This window comes from Lissotriton helveticus, chromosome 4_2, assembly GCF_964261635.1.
Source record: "Lissotriton helveticus chromosome 4_2, aLisHel1.1, whole genome shotgun sequence".
In the NCBI taxonomy this organism is placed as follows: domain Eukaryota; kingdom Metazoa; phylum Chordata; class Amphibia; order Caudata; family Salamandridae; genus Lissotriton; species Lissotriton helveticus.
Genome location: NC_136064.1, coordinates 135,847,402 through 135,865,289, shown reverse-complemented (window position 1 = coordinate 135,865,289; position 17,888 = coordinate 135,847,402). Strand labels below are relative to the sequence as shown.

Sequence of the window (17,888 nt, the reverse complement as noted above, 5' to 3'; positions counted from 1 at the left end):
AGCAGCTCTGAGTGTGAATAGTGTGAGTAGGGATAGTGTGCTTGTGACTGGAATAGGCAGCTCTGAGTATGGATAGTGTGAGTGGGAATGATGTGCTTGTGTCCAGGCTAGTATCTCTGAGAAGGGATAGTATGAGTGGGGATAGTCTGCATGGAATAGGAGTGATTAGTTCTCAGTGAGGATAGTGTGAGTGGGATAGTGTGTGTGTGTCTGATAAGACTAAATGGTGATGAGTGGTGAAAGTGTGTGTGAGGATAATGTAAGTGGGGATAGGTACATGTGAAAAGACTGATTTGATCTGCATGGTCTTAGTATGAGTGTGGATACTGTGCATGTAATAAGGCTGAGCAGATCTGCATGAGGATAGTGTGAATGGGATAGTGTGCATGTTAAAAGACAGAGTGGCTCCGAGTGGGCACAGCTTGTATGTGATAGGAATGAAATGCTCTGAGTAGGGGTAGTGTGAGTGGAGATAGTGTGCATGTGATAAGGCTAACTGGCTATGAGTGGGAATTGTGCGAGTGGGGATTGTATGCATGTGATTGGAATGAGCAGCTCTGAGTAGAGATAGTATGAGTGGGAATAGTATGCTTGTATTAAGAAGCCCCTTGGCCACCGGAGCGTCATTTTTTCTGACACTCCTGTGGCTTTGCCCCATTCCCCATATTTACAAGGCGGCACTAAGCCACTTAATATGGCTTAACGCCACCTTGTAAATAAGCCGCTTTCTGCAGCAGTCAGCAGCGGCAAAGATGAGGGCGATTGCTGTGGGCCACACCTATTGCTTTTTGATGATGCTTCCCCAGATGTACAAGGCTGGGGCAGCACCATAAACTAAGGCCAGGTAATACCTGGTCTTAGAATGGAGATCGGTGGAGACATTTTTTATTTCACCTTGTTTTTTGTTCTTTCTCTGCGTGCTGCATTCCACAGCACACATAAAAAAGCAAATCCCCATTATTGCTTGTTTACGTGCAGGGAGATGTACCTTCCGGCAACTGAACAATCGCCCCAGCAGTGCAGGCACTGTTCTAAAATGCTGCATGGGGGCCTGGCAACTTTTTTAGCTGTGCTTTAAAATAGTTGGAGCTCTGCGTTGTCAAATTTAGTTTAACACCGTGCTCTGGCATTTTTTTTGTAAATATGCCTTGAGTGTCTCTGAGTAGTGATAGTGTGAATGGGGATAGTGTGTGTGTGATAGGAATGATTGCCTCTCAGTGGGCACAGTGTGTGTGGGGATAGTGTATGTGTGTATGATAAGACTAAGTAGCTCTATGTGGAGATAGTGTGAGAGAGGAAAAAGTGGGAATAGTGGGGCTGTTATAAGATTGAGTAGCTCTGCATGAGGATATTATGAGTGTGAATAGTGTGCATATAATGAGTCTGAGTAGCTCTGCATGAGCATAGTGTGAGTAGGAATAGTGTGCATGTGATAAGACTGCGCATCTCTGAGTGGAAATAGTAGATATTTTGTGTGTGATCAAATTGAGTATCTCTGAGTGGGGATAGTATGTGTGTGATAGGAATGAGCAACTCTGAATAGGGATAGTGTAATTGTGTGCGTGTAATAGGAATAACCGACACATAGGGGCTGATTCTGATGCGGGTTGGAAATGCTTCATGACTGAATTGGGTTGGAAATGGTTTCCGACCCACTCGGATCAGGAGAGTCCACTGACCAAGTACGATGCATCCGGATGTTTCCAGATACGATTTAGTTGGACTACAATTGACTTCAATGGGAGCACATGTTCCTAACCGCATCATAATTGGGCACTGGGTCACTCCTGATCCTATTTGGAAGGAGCAAATGCCATTAGAAGGCCTTCCCAACCGCATCAGAATCAGGCCCTGGGTGGGAATGCTTTCCATCCCGCATCAGAATCAGGCCCTAAGTAGGGATAGTTTGAGTGTGATTGGAATGAGCAGCTCTGCATGGGAATATTGCCAGTCCTAAACCTTCATTTTTAATACATAAAAGTCACTCCTAGGGTAGGCTTTAAACAGACTGTGGGCCAGGGATCGTTATATTTAAAAAGTTGGACATGCACTTTTTGGTTATACATGTTCTGGTAGAGAAAAAAACCCACATTTGTTTTAACACTATTGTGAGTCCTACCCTTCCCACAGTACAACATTGGGTTACTTTCTTACATTTAATAATTAATAACTTTTAATTGGGAGCGGGTAGGAATGTTGAGTTTGGTGTGTAAAGAATTATTATTTAAAACCCTCTTTAATGGTAAAGCCAGAATTTAAGTCCCAATTTTGTAATTGCCACTTTTAGAAAGTTGGGCCCAGAATATCTGGAATCCCGGGCAAAGTTTAGGGTGTGGCTTCATTAAAAAAATGTCATATCCACTTTTGCTACTCTAATGAACTGTGTTTTCTATAGGATTCATACATATGACCATGCTGATGAATAAAACTTAAATAAATGTGGTGTATACTGTGGAACAATTGTAAAGAGAACCCAGTATTTATAGGTACTAATAATTCCTGGGGAAGTCAAGTTCATTGCACAGTATTTTTAACAAATTGTTTTTTGAGTGTCTCTATCTTTGTGTGCCTGTAAAATGGCAACTGCCTTATGCGATGGACTGTTAGTAAGAAGCAGGATGCAAATCCATAGATAAAGATATTTGGTGAATTTGGTAAATATCTATATATCTATCACAGTGTATGGTAAATGGTTGGTCACCTGCAGAAGGTTGTGCGCAGTGGGGTTTGGCCAACCAAGAGGGGATGTGCGCAGATCCCGGATGAACACTAAACCCTACATCCATTGATAGCTCTGCAGTACATTGAAGTGTGGATCTTTCTCTGAGCAGGTGCGGTGGAAGGGGGCTCTCTGATTCAAGCTTCGATTGGCCCCCTCATCCATTACACCCTTCCAGCCTGTGAGTCTTTCGCTGAGATCACCTTTGCCTGCTTGAATGACAAGTCCGTGGAGGAGCTACAGAAATGGCTGAAGAATGAACCTGATGCAGTGGATTGTAGTCACGTGATAAAGTATTTTTGTGAACTCCAGGGCAGCAGGTATGAATCCAACTCTGTATGAACCGCGTTAGTGTTGATGGTGGTTGGTAAATATTCAGTGTAATAGGCTTGAAATTACCACAGTGTATGTAAGTCACCTTCTACCGGTCAGAGGTACTCGGTAATCCTTGTGTCAGGTACTGCTTTTTGTATGGCACATGTTCATCGTACACTAGGACTGGGCCACACCGTTTCATTTTTCAACATGTCTGATGGGCCTGGGATGATTCTTGCACCGAAACCTCATGGCTGACACTCTGGATGTTTTTGGGAAATATGTTACTCCACAAGAGAGCACTCAAGTCAACTGGTGAGGAGGGTCATCCAAAGTAGTTCTCCTTGGTGTTGTGTACATTATACAACTGCCTGTGAGCAATCAGTTTGCGTGTAGTTCTAAGATGTTTGGTTGCCTTTAGACAATATTAATCTCTTTATATAGCTGTCCCTCCTGTAAGGACATGTTTTTCAATTTCATCTCACCGATCCCTACACAGCCATTTGAATTCGAGTTGTGGTGTTTCTAGATTGCCTAAAATAAGAAACATAATTAGAACAATAGGGATATCTTTTTGCTCCACTTATTGTCTCAAACAAGTTTGGAGAGATCAGACTGTGCATGAAATGAGCCATTACTCAAACTAAGACTGTGGCCAGGGCATAATCAGTGCTATTATCTGGTCAAAAGAGATGTACCCACCCAAGGCCTGTGGCCAGCTCTAGCAGTGGAAATCTGAAGCCCAGAAAGTCCCTGGTTGGCTGAAAGATTGACAGAGAGAAGTACACACTGAGTGTGACAATTGGTGATGTTTGCCATGTCCATGAAATCCGAGATATTGACAATACTTTGTGATGGTTAGTGCAGTGTGCTGTGCAGCACCTGAAGAAAGGGCATTTGAACTAAACCTGGGCACAGCACTATGCTACGCTCGCGTAGTTTGCGAAGTTTGCGCTACTTGACACTACGTGAACTGCACGTAGCACAGTGCAAATACGCGTAGAGTAGTGTAGCGTAGTGCAGTGGTCATTTTTTGCTTGCTCGCGGTCCTCAACGTCAAGTTGACGACCGCGAGCAAGCAAAATGACGTCCCGGTGAGACTTTTTCCTCGTTCGCGATCAGCAATATTAAGTTGCCGATCGCGAGCATGGAAAATAAACCTCCTGGCAAGATTCTCAACGTGGGGAGGTCAGGTTTCTCATTGCGAGTGGTCGTGTATGCTTGCGACCGCTCGCGATGAGAAACTACCAGTCCGCGCTGAGAAAGCTGCATCTCGATTAAAAATCTACTTGAGCGGCAGAAAACTACAGCTCGCACTGTGCAAGATGCCGTTTTCAATGATTGCACAGTGCCAGATGCTTGTCCGCACTGTGCAATGATTGAAAACGGCATCTTGCAAAGTGCGAACAGGGTACTACGCAGTTTGAGTAGTGCTACGCGTAGCTCGCGTAGTGCGAAGTACACTTTGTGTAGCTTCGCCTAGCGTTACTTCGCAAACTACACCCAGCACTAATTTAAACAGCATCCAAATGCACTGTCACTGTGAGCCAGCTGCTGACGTACACCTACAGTGGGTTCCATCCTCGCCAGCACTGCATCCAAGCTGTAGAATTCCACCTGCAGTGGGTTCCATCTTTTCTGACACTGTGGGCCAGCAACTAAAGTCCACCTCCAGTGGGTTCTATCTTAACTTGCACTGCATGCCAGCTGTTGAAGTTCAACTGTAATGGGCCCTGTCTTCGCTGGGAATGTGATTCAGCTGCTGAAGTCAACCTGCAGTGAGTTCTGTCATTGGTTTACTTTGCTATGACGTGTGTAGTCAGTTGAGATCTACGCTTTTACCTGATGATGCCCCTTGCCTCGGTGTTCCACATTCCACCTCTGCTGGTGCACCTGTTCACAGAGTGACCTCACTGTAGGCAGTACCTGCCAGTGTTGCACACTCATTGCTTGTCTTGTATTTGGGGCTCTAGACCCAGGACACGCCCTCAATATTTATTCTTATTATTGTAGTTTATCACAAAATTGTTTTGATATATTATTTTTTTTTAGCTTTATCTGAGGTTTGCTTCTCCCATTTTAATTCTATTGGTTTTAATGTCCTCAATAGGCATGTCTACTGCATAGTTTGCTAATCTGAACTTACATTAATTTTAGCTAGTCCACTTTCTAATTCTTTATTAGGTCTAGTGTATACCAAGACCTTTTGATGGTACTAAAATATGTATAATTTACTTCGATATAGTGGGCTTTCAGCCACCTCTATTTATCCTTCGGTCTCTTTTGTCATTCATATTCTGATTCTGCACACTCAGCGTACTGCTTGGAGCACTGGGTCAGCAACTGGATAACTTCACTTTGAGTGACTGCATTTTGCTTTCTCACAGTGAGCACATAATGATCTAGTTCCCTTTAGTGCTAGTTTTTTTGTTTACTTTATGATTACTTTAGTGTTGCCTTTTTGTTTAGAGCCTGGTGTGATAGCAGGACGCTTCTGATGCACATTCCATCTTTGTCAAATCCCATCTCCTAACAATGCTGTTGTAAATTCCTTTTGGAGAGTTTTGCTTTTCTGACTTCTGCTTTTTGACAACAAACCAGATTGTGTCCATTTGAAACTGTTCTGTATTAAGTTATCGTCTTTTTACTTCTTACTACTTACATTTTCTTTCTTTCTCTTTTTTCTTTCTTCTTCCTTTCGTTTTTCTTCTTTTCTTTCTTTCTTTCTTCCCTTTTTTCTTTCTTTGATTATTTCTTCCTTTTTTGTTTCTTCCATTCCTACCTACCTCCCTTCTTGCTCTCTTTCTTTCTTTCCTTCTTTCTTTCTTTCTTTCTTTCTTTCTTTCTTTCTTTCTTTCTTTCTTTCTTTCTTTCTTTCTTTCTTTCTTTCTTTCTTTCTTTCTTCCTTTCTCTTTCCTTCTTTCTATTTTCTGTTCCTTTTTTCTTTCTTTGCTTCTTTGTTTATTTGTTTCTCACCCTTTCCTTCTTTCTTCCTTGCATTCCTTTTTTCTTTCTTTCTTTCCCTCTTTCCTCCGTCATTCCTCCATTTTTTCTTTTTTTCTTTTTTCTTACTTTCTTTCTTTCTGTCTTCCTTCCTTTTTCTTTCTTTCTTTCTTTCTTTCTTTCTTTCTTTCTTTCTTTCTTTCTTTCTTTCTTTCTTTCTCCCTTTCTTTCTTTCTTGCCTTTTTTCTTCTGTTCCTTCTTTCTTTCTTTCTCTCTTTCTTTCTTTCTTTCTTTCTTTCTTTCTTTCTTTCTTTCTTTCTTTCTTTCTTTCTTTCTTCACTAAATGCAAACCCTTCTATGACTATTCAGGTGCAGGCTAGGTGTCGGCCAACACATGTGAGCAGTGCCTAGATGATGCAAAGAGCAGTTACAACCTAACAATGAACAGTGACAACCCTTGATAATACACAGTGATTCAGTTTACTGTTAACCTCTAATAATGCAATAAAGAAGTGTGCCCTTACACTCTGATAATGCACAGTGATGCATTATATTGCGACTGCTGCTACACCTACGCATAGCCCACATTTGACAGTTTCTGCAGAATCCTTCTTCAAGACATTAATCCTGCTTTCAGAAATCAAGGTTAACAACTTAGCGTCTAGTTCATAAATAGGAGATTAGTCCAGAGAAGTGTGTGATATATAAAGGGACAGATTCCGATTCGGTAAAGCCCCATTACATATCGCCATACGGAGCTTTTTTCTGTACGAATCATACCCGTCGACGTCCACGTACGTACGATGAAGTACGACCCGAACCCAAAGCAGATCTCCGTACGAATCGTACGAAAGACCATACGACTTAGTAATCCGTACGAATCGCATTCGGAACATGCAGTACGCCACGTCCGTACGGATCAAAGCAGCCTTTTCTGACCCAGCAAGTACGATTCGTCACGTCAACACTCCGTACGACTCTTTTTCTACGTGAGCTGAAAACATCCGAAAAAGCAGAGTTCTACTCGAACTGTGTACGAAACAGACCCCCCCGGGTACGGTGCGCATACCCATGATTACAGGGGTACGGTGCATAGGGGTACGGTGTATTGGGGTACGGTGCATGGATATACGGTGCATAGGGGCACGTTGCACAGGGGTACAGTGCGTACCCCCATGATTGCAGGGGTACGGTGCGTATGTGATTGTGTGGCTCTCCGTACGAATTCCTAAAATATGACGTTTTCCGTACAAATCGCGTTCTCGTTCCCCGGTTCGGATCGTACTTGTTGGGTCATACAGCATGTTTACGATTCGTACGGTTCACCGTGAGGGTCCGGTACGTATGGATTTTTACTAGCTTTTCATATGGTTCGCACAGATTTGGACGTATTTTTTGACTACAAATCGTACTACGCGATTCGGAAGGATTAGTACAATTCATACGGAAACGGCTACGAATTCGAATCGTCGTACGGATTTGTTTCCCGAATCGGAATCGACCCCAAAGTGTACAGTAGATGCCTCTTGAAACATTCTATAACTTTTTGGGGCATATTTACCTGAAAATGGAGCAGTGCCACAAGTAATTGTGCTGCACTGAGCTGCGTCATTTTCAAAATGCAGGGGTGCACCTGTCAGAGCTCTATCAGAGCTTGCTCGATGGGATCCAGTTGTCGTAGATAATGGTCCACCTCCCAACGTCACCAACACTTTATCTGTAATGCACAGAGTGTTGGAGCCATTAGGCGAGGGAAAAAAGGGAAGGGAAGGGAACAGCAGGGAAGGGATCCTGAAACAACAAAGGACACAATTATATTCACTGCATATACCTTCAATCTACACTCATATGGTCTCACTAGTCTGTCATATACCTGCTTTGAAATAAAACACAACATCCATCCGATGTATATTCAAGACACTTCACCCTCTGGTATATTACCTAATGAAAACACAGAACATGATTATATGACAACAATTCACACATTCCTTGGTTCTATGTAAACGTTTGAAACCACCCCTAAACATACCATGAAGCAAACAGGTTGTCATTGCAAAATAAAGGATTCTGGTAATCAGCTCAAACGTGAAACAATAGTTTATCAGGTCCCTCCTATCCTGCAGTAACCACTTTAATCCACAGACACGGTAGAGTGTAGGAAGCAAAAACCACAACACTACGCTCTGTTCAGTAGTATTAGATCACTGGAAAGGTAACAATAGTTATCGACCAGTTTATATGTAGAACAACAAAAAACATCCATAGATCCCTTGAATGCAAGCACCACTACAATTCTGTGGAACACAGGAATTTGTGGTTACCCCACCACGACGCTCTGCTGCCCAAGTTATCATATACAAGCACTTCCCCACGGTAGCGCGTAGTTGCGCCCACCACAGCGCTCCGCGTGAAGTGCAACCGAAAATAAGGTACCGCTTTGAAACTAACAAAAGCGCCTTTTCAAGTTCTTTCATTGAAAGCAAGAAAGTTCGAAATACGGCAACGCGTAGTAGGTATACCAACACGCTCCGTTGTAGAAACAAAGAAGAGGAAAAATGACGGGATAGTTTCGTAAGAATCAGCAGCTAGAAAGAAGCACCGCACTCCGTGTGCTCCGCCGCATGCAACCCCTACCTTCCACAGATGCCGAACAGCGCTCTCCCACTCCGAGGGACTTGGCCATGATAGCGTGCAGTGACTACCAGTCCTCACGCAGGAAACACCGGGAAACCAGTCAGAATTACGCGCAACAGGAAGCGCGTTCTTAGGATAGAAATACTTCCCTCTCCCGAAGGATCATGGGAGATGTAGTTTTGTACAGCAAGGCAGGCGCAAGGAGTCAAAACCTGACAGCACCATATTAGCAAGCTGATGCGCAGCAGACATGCGCAGCGCCAGCCACTCTGCTGATTTTGGAAAAGATCCCCCTGCTGCTCCAACTCTTAGGTACTGGAGTACTCTTCTACAGGCAATAGGTGAGCAGGGTGGTGTTGGGGGGGAACCTCAACCAGTGGCTTTGGCAGGGACTGTAGCTAACCTCATTGAAAGGGACTCCTTAAGGTGTGGTCTGCTTAACTCTGTAAACATTATCTGGAGACGCAGCTGTTTCTAGAGTCTCATGACTTAGATGCCCTGGTAGTGACTGAGACTTGGACTCACCCTGGCTCTGATTTGGATCTTGGTCTGGCGTGTCCTCAGAGATAAAAAGTCTTTCACAAGCTGCTTTCTATCGGTTGGGATTTTACTTAAGGAGGAGTGGAACTTGTCCCCTGTGGATATTGACGTGGTCGAAGGGGTCGAGCTTTTGGGCTTCGCTCTAAAAGATCATGGGCACCAGGTACTGATGGGTATTATTTGCTTCAGGCCTCCTGGGGTGGCCAGCCTTCATCCACAGAAAAACCTGATCGATGTGTTTAGTAATATTGCTCGCTCACATGGCAGACTCCTCATATTAGGAGATTTTAACTTATGGGCTAACAGGAGTATGGGCCCAGGGTACAATAATCTCCTACAATTGTGTATGGACCTGTCTCTTTCACAATGGGTGGTAGAACCTATACATACATTTTGGACCTGATTTTTGCTAGAGAAGACTAACTGGAAGTGGTGACTATTATACCAGTTGGCTGGTCCGATAACCATCTGATTCAATTTGATGTGTTTAACATTAAGCAGAATGACCCTGCTACGAAGGAAACACAATGTTTTCTTAGCAGGGACTGGAAAGGTCTCCTGAGGAAAGCCAGTCTATCCCCAGTATGCCACCCTGAAAGTTCTTTTGACCCCGGGAAACAGGTGGAGGATAACTATCCCACCTTCTGCTCATAAATTAATGACCAACTTGACCAGCATGCCTTCGAAAGATGGTCAAAAAAGTTGGCAAACCCTCAGCACCCTGGTATAATGCTGATTTGCAAAAGTTAAAACTTGGCTGTAGACAAGCAGGACAGAGGTGGAGGAAGGGGTATTTTGAAACATATAAAGCTATTTGGAAAGAGAAAATCTTTAGTATAAGAAAGTATTGCTCTACTAAAGCAAAGTATTTTGCAGACGTAATCCTTGGGGTCCCTAATAGCTCCAAGAGCATTTTTAAAATAATGAATGATAGAGCTAGCCCGCTTGCACTAAAAAGAAGGTTCTTCCCACGCAGGAATTCTGCGATAGGCTGGCTGCCTTTTTTGATAATAAGATCTGCAAAATTATTTAAGGTCTAGAGGGGGATAGCACAGTTGTTGGGGATATTGGCCCCCCACATGATAGGCAGGAGGACTGGAGGGTGTTGAGGAAGGATTCGGTTCAGAAGACTCTTCTAGATCACTTTGACATTCCTTCTGTGGAGGATTTTAATCAAACAGCTCTTGGGGTTTCCTCTGGTTCATCATTGGCCCCTCTTCCCCAGAGGGTCTGGGAAGTGTTAGGTTTCAAACTGTTTCCTTTGCTAAAGCAGTTATGTAATCAATTCCTGTGTAGCGGGATGGTCCCCTCCTGTTGGAAGAGGTTGTTTCCCCCTTATTGAAAAAACCTTTGCTTGACCCAGCCTGCCTCAGGAACTACAGGCCTATCTCACTCCTTCCATATCCGGTGAAGATTATCGAGCACCTAGTGAGCAGGACACAGTTCCTGGAGGCAAATGATATACTGGATGACATACCATTTGGCTTCCGCCCAGGATATGGGACGGAAACAGCCCTGTTGACTGTGTTGGACGATCTTCGTTGGCGTGCAGACAAGGGTCAACATGCCATTTTGATCTTGTTAGACTTGTCTGCCGCATTCGACACAGTCAATCACAAGGTTCTCCTGGAACGATTGGAGGAAGTCGGGGTAGTTGGCCAGGCACAGAAATGGCTCGGTTCCTATCTGTCTGACAGATGTCAGGCAGTGGCTCTGCCTCCTTTTCAATCCAAGTTTACCAAGATCCACCATGGTGTGCCGCAGGGCTCTGCAATTAGTCCTATTGTATTTAATGCCTATATGCATCCCCTGGTGGATGTCATTTAATCTTACGGCATAGGCCTGGTAAACTACTCAGAAGATACCCAGTTGATTCTGTCTCTGGAGGGAGAACAGTCATCCACATTGGAGAACTTCCATGTCTGCATGCAGAATGGGGTTCACTGGCTGAGAAACAACTCTCTGCAATTTAATGCAGATAAAACAGAGATCCTCTGTATTGAGGGTGGGAGAGTGCCCTACCCCCTCCCAGCCGACTTCTGGCCTATTCCTGCTGATCCCCCATTGGTAGCATCTAAGTCGGTTCGCAATCTGGGAATCTGTCTTAATGAGAAGCTGACTTAAAATGCGAACTCAGTTGTAGGGTTCGTCCCTCCGGGCGCTGCTGAAGGAATCGCTACTTGCAATTAGTTAATTTGGATCCAATATATTCAATGGTAGTAGAAAAAGTCAATTGAAGCATATAGTTTTGCAATTATCAGTGTTCAATTTTATTACATGTTCATCTGTATATGTTGTAAGTCACATATTACAGAACATTTTCCAAATATAATTAAGCTTCATTTCGCACTATTCCTGATGTTCCCAATGCATTTTGTGCGTCCTTGGCACTTCATCAGGGGAATCTATTGGGAGTTATATGTGAATTTGAATAAGGACACGAAAAGTATGTAATATATGGTAAATACTCTGAGAGACAAGTATAAAGTTATCTGTGCAAGGTGAATCGTTGGTATTGAATAACAGAGGGTGCTTATTTAAAGGAGTGAACATGCGAAAAAAGAGAACCGAAAAAAGAAAGCCAAAACGTTTGTGACAATAAAAATGCAGAGTATTTGATATTGATCTGATAAGACGGTTATACCAACGGAACTTCGTGTGGTATATAATCACGAAGGCTGTTCGGTTATTTCGACCAACAGGTGCTCAGAAGTGAAACTTTATGTGTTAAAATTGTTCGGTTGCGTTAAAAGTGAAAAAAATAACAGTCTAATGAAATTAGTGAGGGAACAGAAGGTCGCGTGGGGCATGTTCTCGTCAGGTGCTCGGTTACATCTAACATCGAGTTTACAAGTAAAAACGAACGTGCTTAAAAATGCTCGGTTACGAAAAAGGTGATGAAAAGGGGAAACTATGCATGCAAAAGTGGTCTCCCCAGACTTTCTTGTGAAATATAGTCGCTCAAATGGCCCGTTCTTACCGGTACAGCAGTCTTAGAGTGCTCTAACGTTGAACTTCCTGCAAAGGTTTGAAAATCGCCATTGCGAGATAGGTGTTTGTATATAAAGGAGATGGAAAGTGACTCAAAAGTCACTTGACTTGACTCGTTTTCAAGACGCCATCTTTAAATGGTCAAAAATCGTAAAATGAAGGTGTAGTTGCTCGTGTGTCAGTGACACCGTGTCAATAACAATTGTGAGGCTGATTCTAAAAAAAAGCGATGCTGGCGAAGGTGCAGTGAAATCTAAAATCTGAACGAGTGTTGTATGTGATAATAACGAATATAAAAAATAATGAGGCTGAAATGCCAGAAACCGGTCCCCGATAGCTTGTCTCCTTTCTGGTGAAGAATTGGCTTGGTAGTTTGGTCTGCCCTGTTCCCATGATGCACTGGGCCAGGGACAGACTTATTTGCATATAGCCAGGTTCTGAGCTGGGATGGGGCAGTGAGATAAATAACGGTGATGGATCAAGCCCTGATCTTTGGACTGGGTAAGAGTGGTCTGCTTAATTCAGACACTCTGTTCATCACCACCCCCTTTTCTGTATCGTTTTTGGCCACTATAGGTGTGGCAGGGTATACTCAGACATGAGTCCCTTTCTCACTGCTCCATCAGGATTCAAGCAAGCCGGGCCGAAGAGGCTGAAAGGCCAGAAACCGGTCCCCGGTAGCTTGTCTCCTTTCTGGTGAAGAATTGGCTTGGTAGTTTGGTCTGCCCTGTTCCCATGATGCACTGGGCCAGGGACAGACTAATTTGCATATAGCCAGGTTCTGAGCTGGGATGGGGCAGTGAGATAAATAACGGTGATGGATCAAGCCCTGATCTTTGGACTGGGTAAGAGTGGTCTGCTTAATTCAGACACTCTGTTCATCACCACCCCCTTTTCTGTATCGTTTTTGGCCACTATAGGTGTGGCAGGGTATACTCAGACATGAGTCCCTTTCTCACTGCTCCATCAGGATTCAAGCAAGCCGGGCCGAAGAGGCTGAAATGCCAGAAACCGGTCCCCGGTAGCTTGTCTCCTTTCTGGTGAAGAATTGGCTTGGTAGTTTGGTCTGCCCTGTTCCCATGATGCACTGGGCCAGGGACAGACTAATTTGCATATAGCCAGGTTCTGAGCTGGGATGGGGCAGTGAGATAAATAACGGTGATGGATCAAGCCCTGATCTTTGGACTGGGTAAGAGTGGTCTGCTTAATTCAGACACTCTGTTCATCACCACCCCCTTTTCTGTATCGTTTTTGGCCACTATAGGTGTGGCAGGGTATACTCAGACATGAGTCCCTTTCTCACTGCTCCATCAGGATTCAAGCAAGCCGGGCCGAAGAGGCTGAAATGCCAGAAACCGGTCCCCGGTAGCTTGTCTCCTTTCTGGTGAAGAATTGGCTTGGTAGTTTGGTCTGCCCTGTTCCCATGATGCACTGGGCCAGGGACAGACTAATTTGCATATAGCCAGGTTCTGAGCTGGGATGGGGCAGTGAGATAAATAACGGTGATGGATCAAGCCCTGATCTTTGGACTGGGTAAGAGTGGTCTGCTTAATTCAGACACTCTGTTCATCACCACCCCCTTTTCTGTATCGTTTTTGGCCACTATAGGTGTGGCAGGGTATACTCAGACATGAGTCCCTTTCTCACTGCTCCATCAGGATTCAAGCAAGCCGGGCCGAAGAGGCTGAAATGCCAGAAACCCGTCCCCGGTAGCTTGTCTCCTTTCTGGTGAAGAATTGGCTTGGTAGTTAGGTCTGCCCTGTTCCCATGGTGCACTGGGCCAGGGACAGACTAATTTGCATATAGCCAGGTTCTGAGCTGGGATGGGGCAGTGAGATAAATAACGGTGATGGATCAAGCCCTGATCTTTGGACTGGGTAAGAGTGGTCTGCTTAATTCAGACACTCTGTTCATCACCACCCCCTTTTCTGTATCGTTTTTGGCCACTATAGGTGTGGCAGGGTATACTCAGACATGAGTCCCTTTCTCACTGCTCCATCAGGATTCAAGCAAGCCGGGCCGAAGAGGCTGAAATGCCAGAAACCGGTCCCCGGTAGCTTGTCCCCTTTCTGGTGAAGAATTGGCTTGGTAGTTTGGTCTGCCCTGTTCCCATGATGCACTGGGCCAGGGACAGACTAATTTGCATATAGCCAGGTTCTGAGCTGGGATGGGGCAGTGAGATAAATAACGGTGATGGATCAAGCCCTGATCTTTGGACTGGGTAAGAGTGGTCTGCTTAATTCAGATACTCTGTTCATCACCACCCCCTTTTCTGTATCGTTTTTGGCCACTATAGGTGTGGCACGGTATACTCAGACATGAGTCCCTTTCTCACTGCTCCATCAGGATTCAAGCAAGCCGGGCCGAAGAGGCTGAAATGCCAGAAACCGGTCCCCGGTAGCTTGTCTCCTTTCTGGTGAAGAATTGGCTTGGTAGTTTGGTCTGCCCTGTTCCCATGATGCACTGGGCCAGGGACAGACTAATTTGCATATAGCCAAGTTCTGAGCTGGGATGGGGCAGTGAGATAAATAACGGTGATGGATCAAGCCCTGATCTTTGGACTGGGTAAGAGTGGTCTGCTTAATTCAGACACTCTGTTCATCACCACCCCCTTTTCTGTATCGTTTTTGGCCACTATAGGTGTGGCAGGGTATACTCAGACATGAGTCCCTTTCTCACTGCTCCATCAGGATTCAAGCAAGCCGGGCCGAAGAGGCTGAAATGCCAGAAACCGGTCCCCGGTAGCTTGTCTCCTTTCTGGTGAAGAATTGGCTTGGTAGTTTGGTCTGCCCTGTTCCCATGATGCACTGGGCCAGGGACAGACTAATTTGCATATAGCCAGGTTCTGAGCTGGGATGGGGCAGTGAGATAAATAACGGTGATGGATCAAGCCCTGATCTTTGGACTGGGTAAGAGTGGTCTGCTTAATTCAGACACTCTGTTCATCACCACCCCCTTTTCTGTATCGTTTTTGGCCACTATAGGTGTGGCAGGGTATACTCAGACATGAGTCCCTTTCTCACTGCTCCATCAGGATTCAAGCAAGCCGGGCCGAAGAGGCTGAAATGCCAGAAACCGGTCCCCGGTAGCTTGTCTCCTTTCTGGTGAAGAATTGGCTTGGTAGTTTGGTCTGCCCTGTTCCCATGATGCACTGGGCCAGGGACAGACTAATTTGCATATAGCCAGGTTCTGAGCTGGGATGGGGCAGTGAGATAAATAACGGTGATGGATCAAGCCCTGATCTTTGGACTGGGTAAGAGTGGTCTGCTTAATTCAGACACTCTGTTCATCACCACCCCCTTTTCTGTATCGTTTTTGGCCACTATAGGTGTGGCAGGGTATACTCAGACATGAGTCCCTTTCTCACTGCTCCATCAGGATTCAAGCAAGCCGGGCCGAAGAGGCTGAAATGCCAGAAACCGGTCCCCGGTAGCTTGTCTCCTTTCTGGTGAAGAATTGGCTTGGTAGTTTGGTCTGCCCTGTTCCCATGATGCACTGGGCCAGGGACAAACTAATTTGCATATAGCCAGGTTCTGAGCTGGGATGGGGCAGTGAGATAAATAACGGTGATGGATCAAGCCCTGATCTTTGGACTGGGTAAGAGTGGTCTGCTTAATTCAGACACTCTGTTCATCACCACCCCCTTTTCTGTATCAATGTAAGGTAAGGAGCATAAATATAAGATCGGATGTCAAATACCTTGATTCTTATAAAACAATATTCGTATGAGTAGCGCAATAGTCTGAACAATAAAACAACTATAGTTAGATCACAGATAGCATGCGAATTCCAAACGGTCATTCAGCCCATGAGGCTTCATGGCTTCTAGTCTGTATATCCATTTGTTTTCTTTTTGCCACAGTACTTTTTTAATGTCTTGACCATCCATTTTGGTGATTGTTTCCAAAATAGTAAATTGTAATTGTGAGATATTGTGTCTTCTCTTATTGAAATGAATGGTAACAGTTGATTTTGCATTACTGGTTCTAATGTTGCTTTTATGTTCTGTTAACCTTATTTTAATTTTTCTGGTGGTTTTACCTACATAGACTAGTCCGCAGGGACATTTTAGCAGATAGATAGCATTAGGAGTGTCACAAGTTGCTGTTACTTTTCAGCTGATGGGTGTGCCTTTCCTAGGGTGCATGATGGTGTTTCCTTTTAATTTTAGAATGGCAATTGTTACAATTATGGCATGGTATATTTCATACATATGGCACATCCCTGTGCTCGCCTCTCTTTTGGCACTGGTTTTGGTGCTGCCTCAGATTTACAGACCCTTGTAATTAAAACCCCATGGGTGTTGCTGGGAATGCCCACAGCAACACCCATTGCACGCTGTTTTGTATAAGGAAACTGAATTGCAGAGGGCCATATCTGCAAAGCTGTGTTAAGCCATGCAAAGTGGCTTAGCACAGCCTTGTAAATATGGCCAAGCATGGAGCACCACCGGAGCTTTGGAACAAATGACTCTTCAGTGGCACTAGGGGCTTGTAAATATTCCCCCTTGTTAGTACTGAATAACAACCACAATCCTACAAAAAAGAAGTTTGTCAATAAATAAATACATGTTAATCATGTTATATGTTTGTTTTTAGTGAAACATGGATTGAGAAGCAGAAGATGATACAGCAAAAAATCAAACACGTTTGCAAATGTGATATCGAAAGAAGTGACCCCTTGTCTCCAACTGTCCTGCCCCAGGCTGACTGTCTGCTCCTGGTGCACTCTCTGGAGTTCTTCGCCAAAGATAAGGAGACCTTCTGCAATGCAATGAAAAATCTGTCATCACTGTTGAAATGTGGAGGACACCTTATAATGACTACAGGTCTTCAGGCAACGTTTTACATGGTTGGTGATGTGAAGTTTCCTCATCTATGCATCGATGAGGGGTTTCTGATTAACACCATCACGGATGCTGGTTATGTCATAGTGGAGCATCACATTAGTAATCGGAAAGTGCAATGTTTGTATGATATAATTGATTACAGTGCTATTAGCATTGTAAAAGCACGAAAAGAAAAAGATATTTAGTTGTCAGGTACATAAAGGAGGCATCAGAGGCACTGGTAACAGAGAAGTGAACTGTTTCCTGCATCAAAATTCCTCTGTTGCCTTTTTACAATTTTCTTTAAAGCAGTTATAAAATACTGGCATAGGCTAAAAATGTTATATAAGCAGGACACACAATGTTAAGTTACAATAAAGAATAAAAACAGCACTCAGGTGTCTCGACTTAAATCCACTCATTAACTGCAGGTGTGCTTCTATCTTGTGCTCCACGATCTATCCTAAAACACTCTTCACAAGTTGTGTGATCTTTGCAAGTAGCAAAGAAAAGATCTGACTTCTTGCTCGATCACCAGAGACCTGTGAGCACAGGTTACCCGCTTTACAGAGAATGATGCCTTCCTTCTTATTAAAACTGATAGAGTGAACATTACACAGTTGGAGATGTGCATCTGTAGTCAAGAGGTGTGGGTCTGCTTTGTGACAGCTGGTGTTCTTTGGAAGAGGTTGGGCATAAATATCTACCACAAACGTTACTGTGTGAATAAAGTTCCTCTGTTAGTTTTTGCAACATGGCTCTCTCTTGAGTATTTTCTGACAACATTGGGCCAAATAGTACAAGTTAAAGCACAATTGTCATTTAAATTTGGTAAAATGTCATAGGTTGTTAAGGTGGACTCATCAAAGAGACCAGCACTTCCATGCGTGATGCTGCCAGAAATTTATAGGGTTCTCC

At 44.2% G+C, this 17,888-nt stretch overlaps 1 protein-coding gene across 1 annotated transcript in view; it reads left to right on the top strand.

Annotated features, from left to right (window-relative positions):
* Positions 1–17,352, top strand: part of LOC144752129 (nicotinamide N-methyltransferase-like) — a 37,529-nt gene extending 20,177 nt beyond the window's left edge. Inside the window, exons 2-3 of the mRNA XM_078640074.1 lie at positions 2,832–3,039; positions 16,741–17,352. Of these exons, the coding sequence (XP_078496200.1) occupies positions 2,832–3,039; positions 16,741–17,176 (644 nt within the window). The 3' untranslated portion in view covers positions 17,177–17,352. The remainder of the gene's footprint in view (positions 1–2,831; positions 3,040–16,740) is intronic.
* Positions 17,353–17,888: the final 536 nt, after the last annotated feature.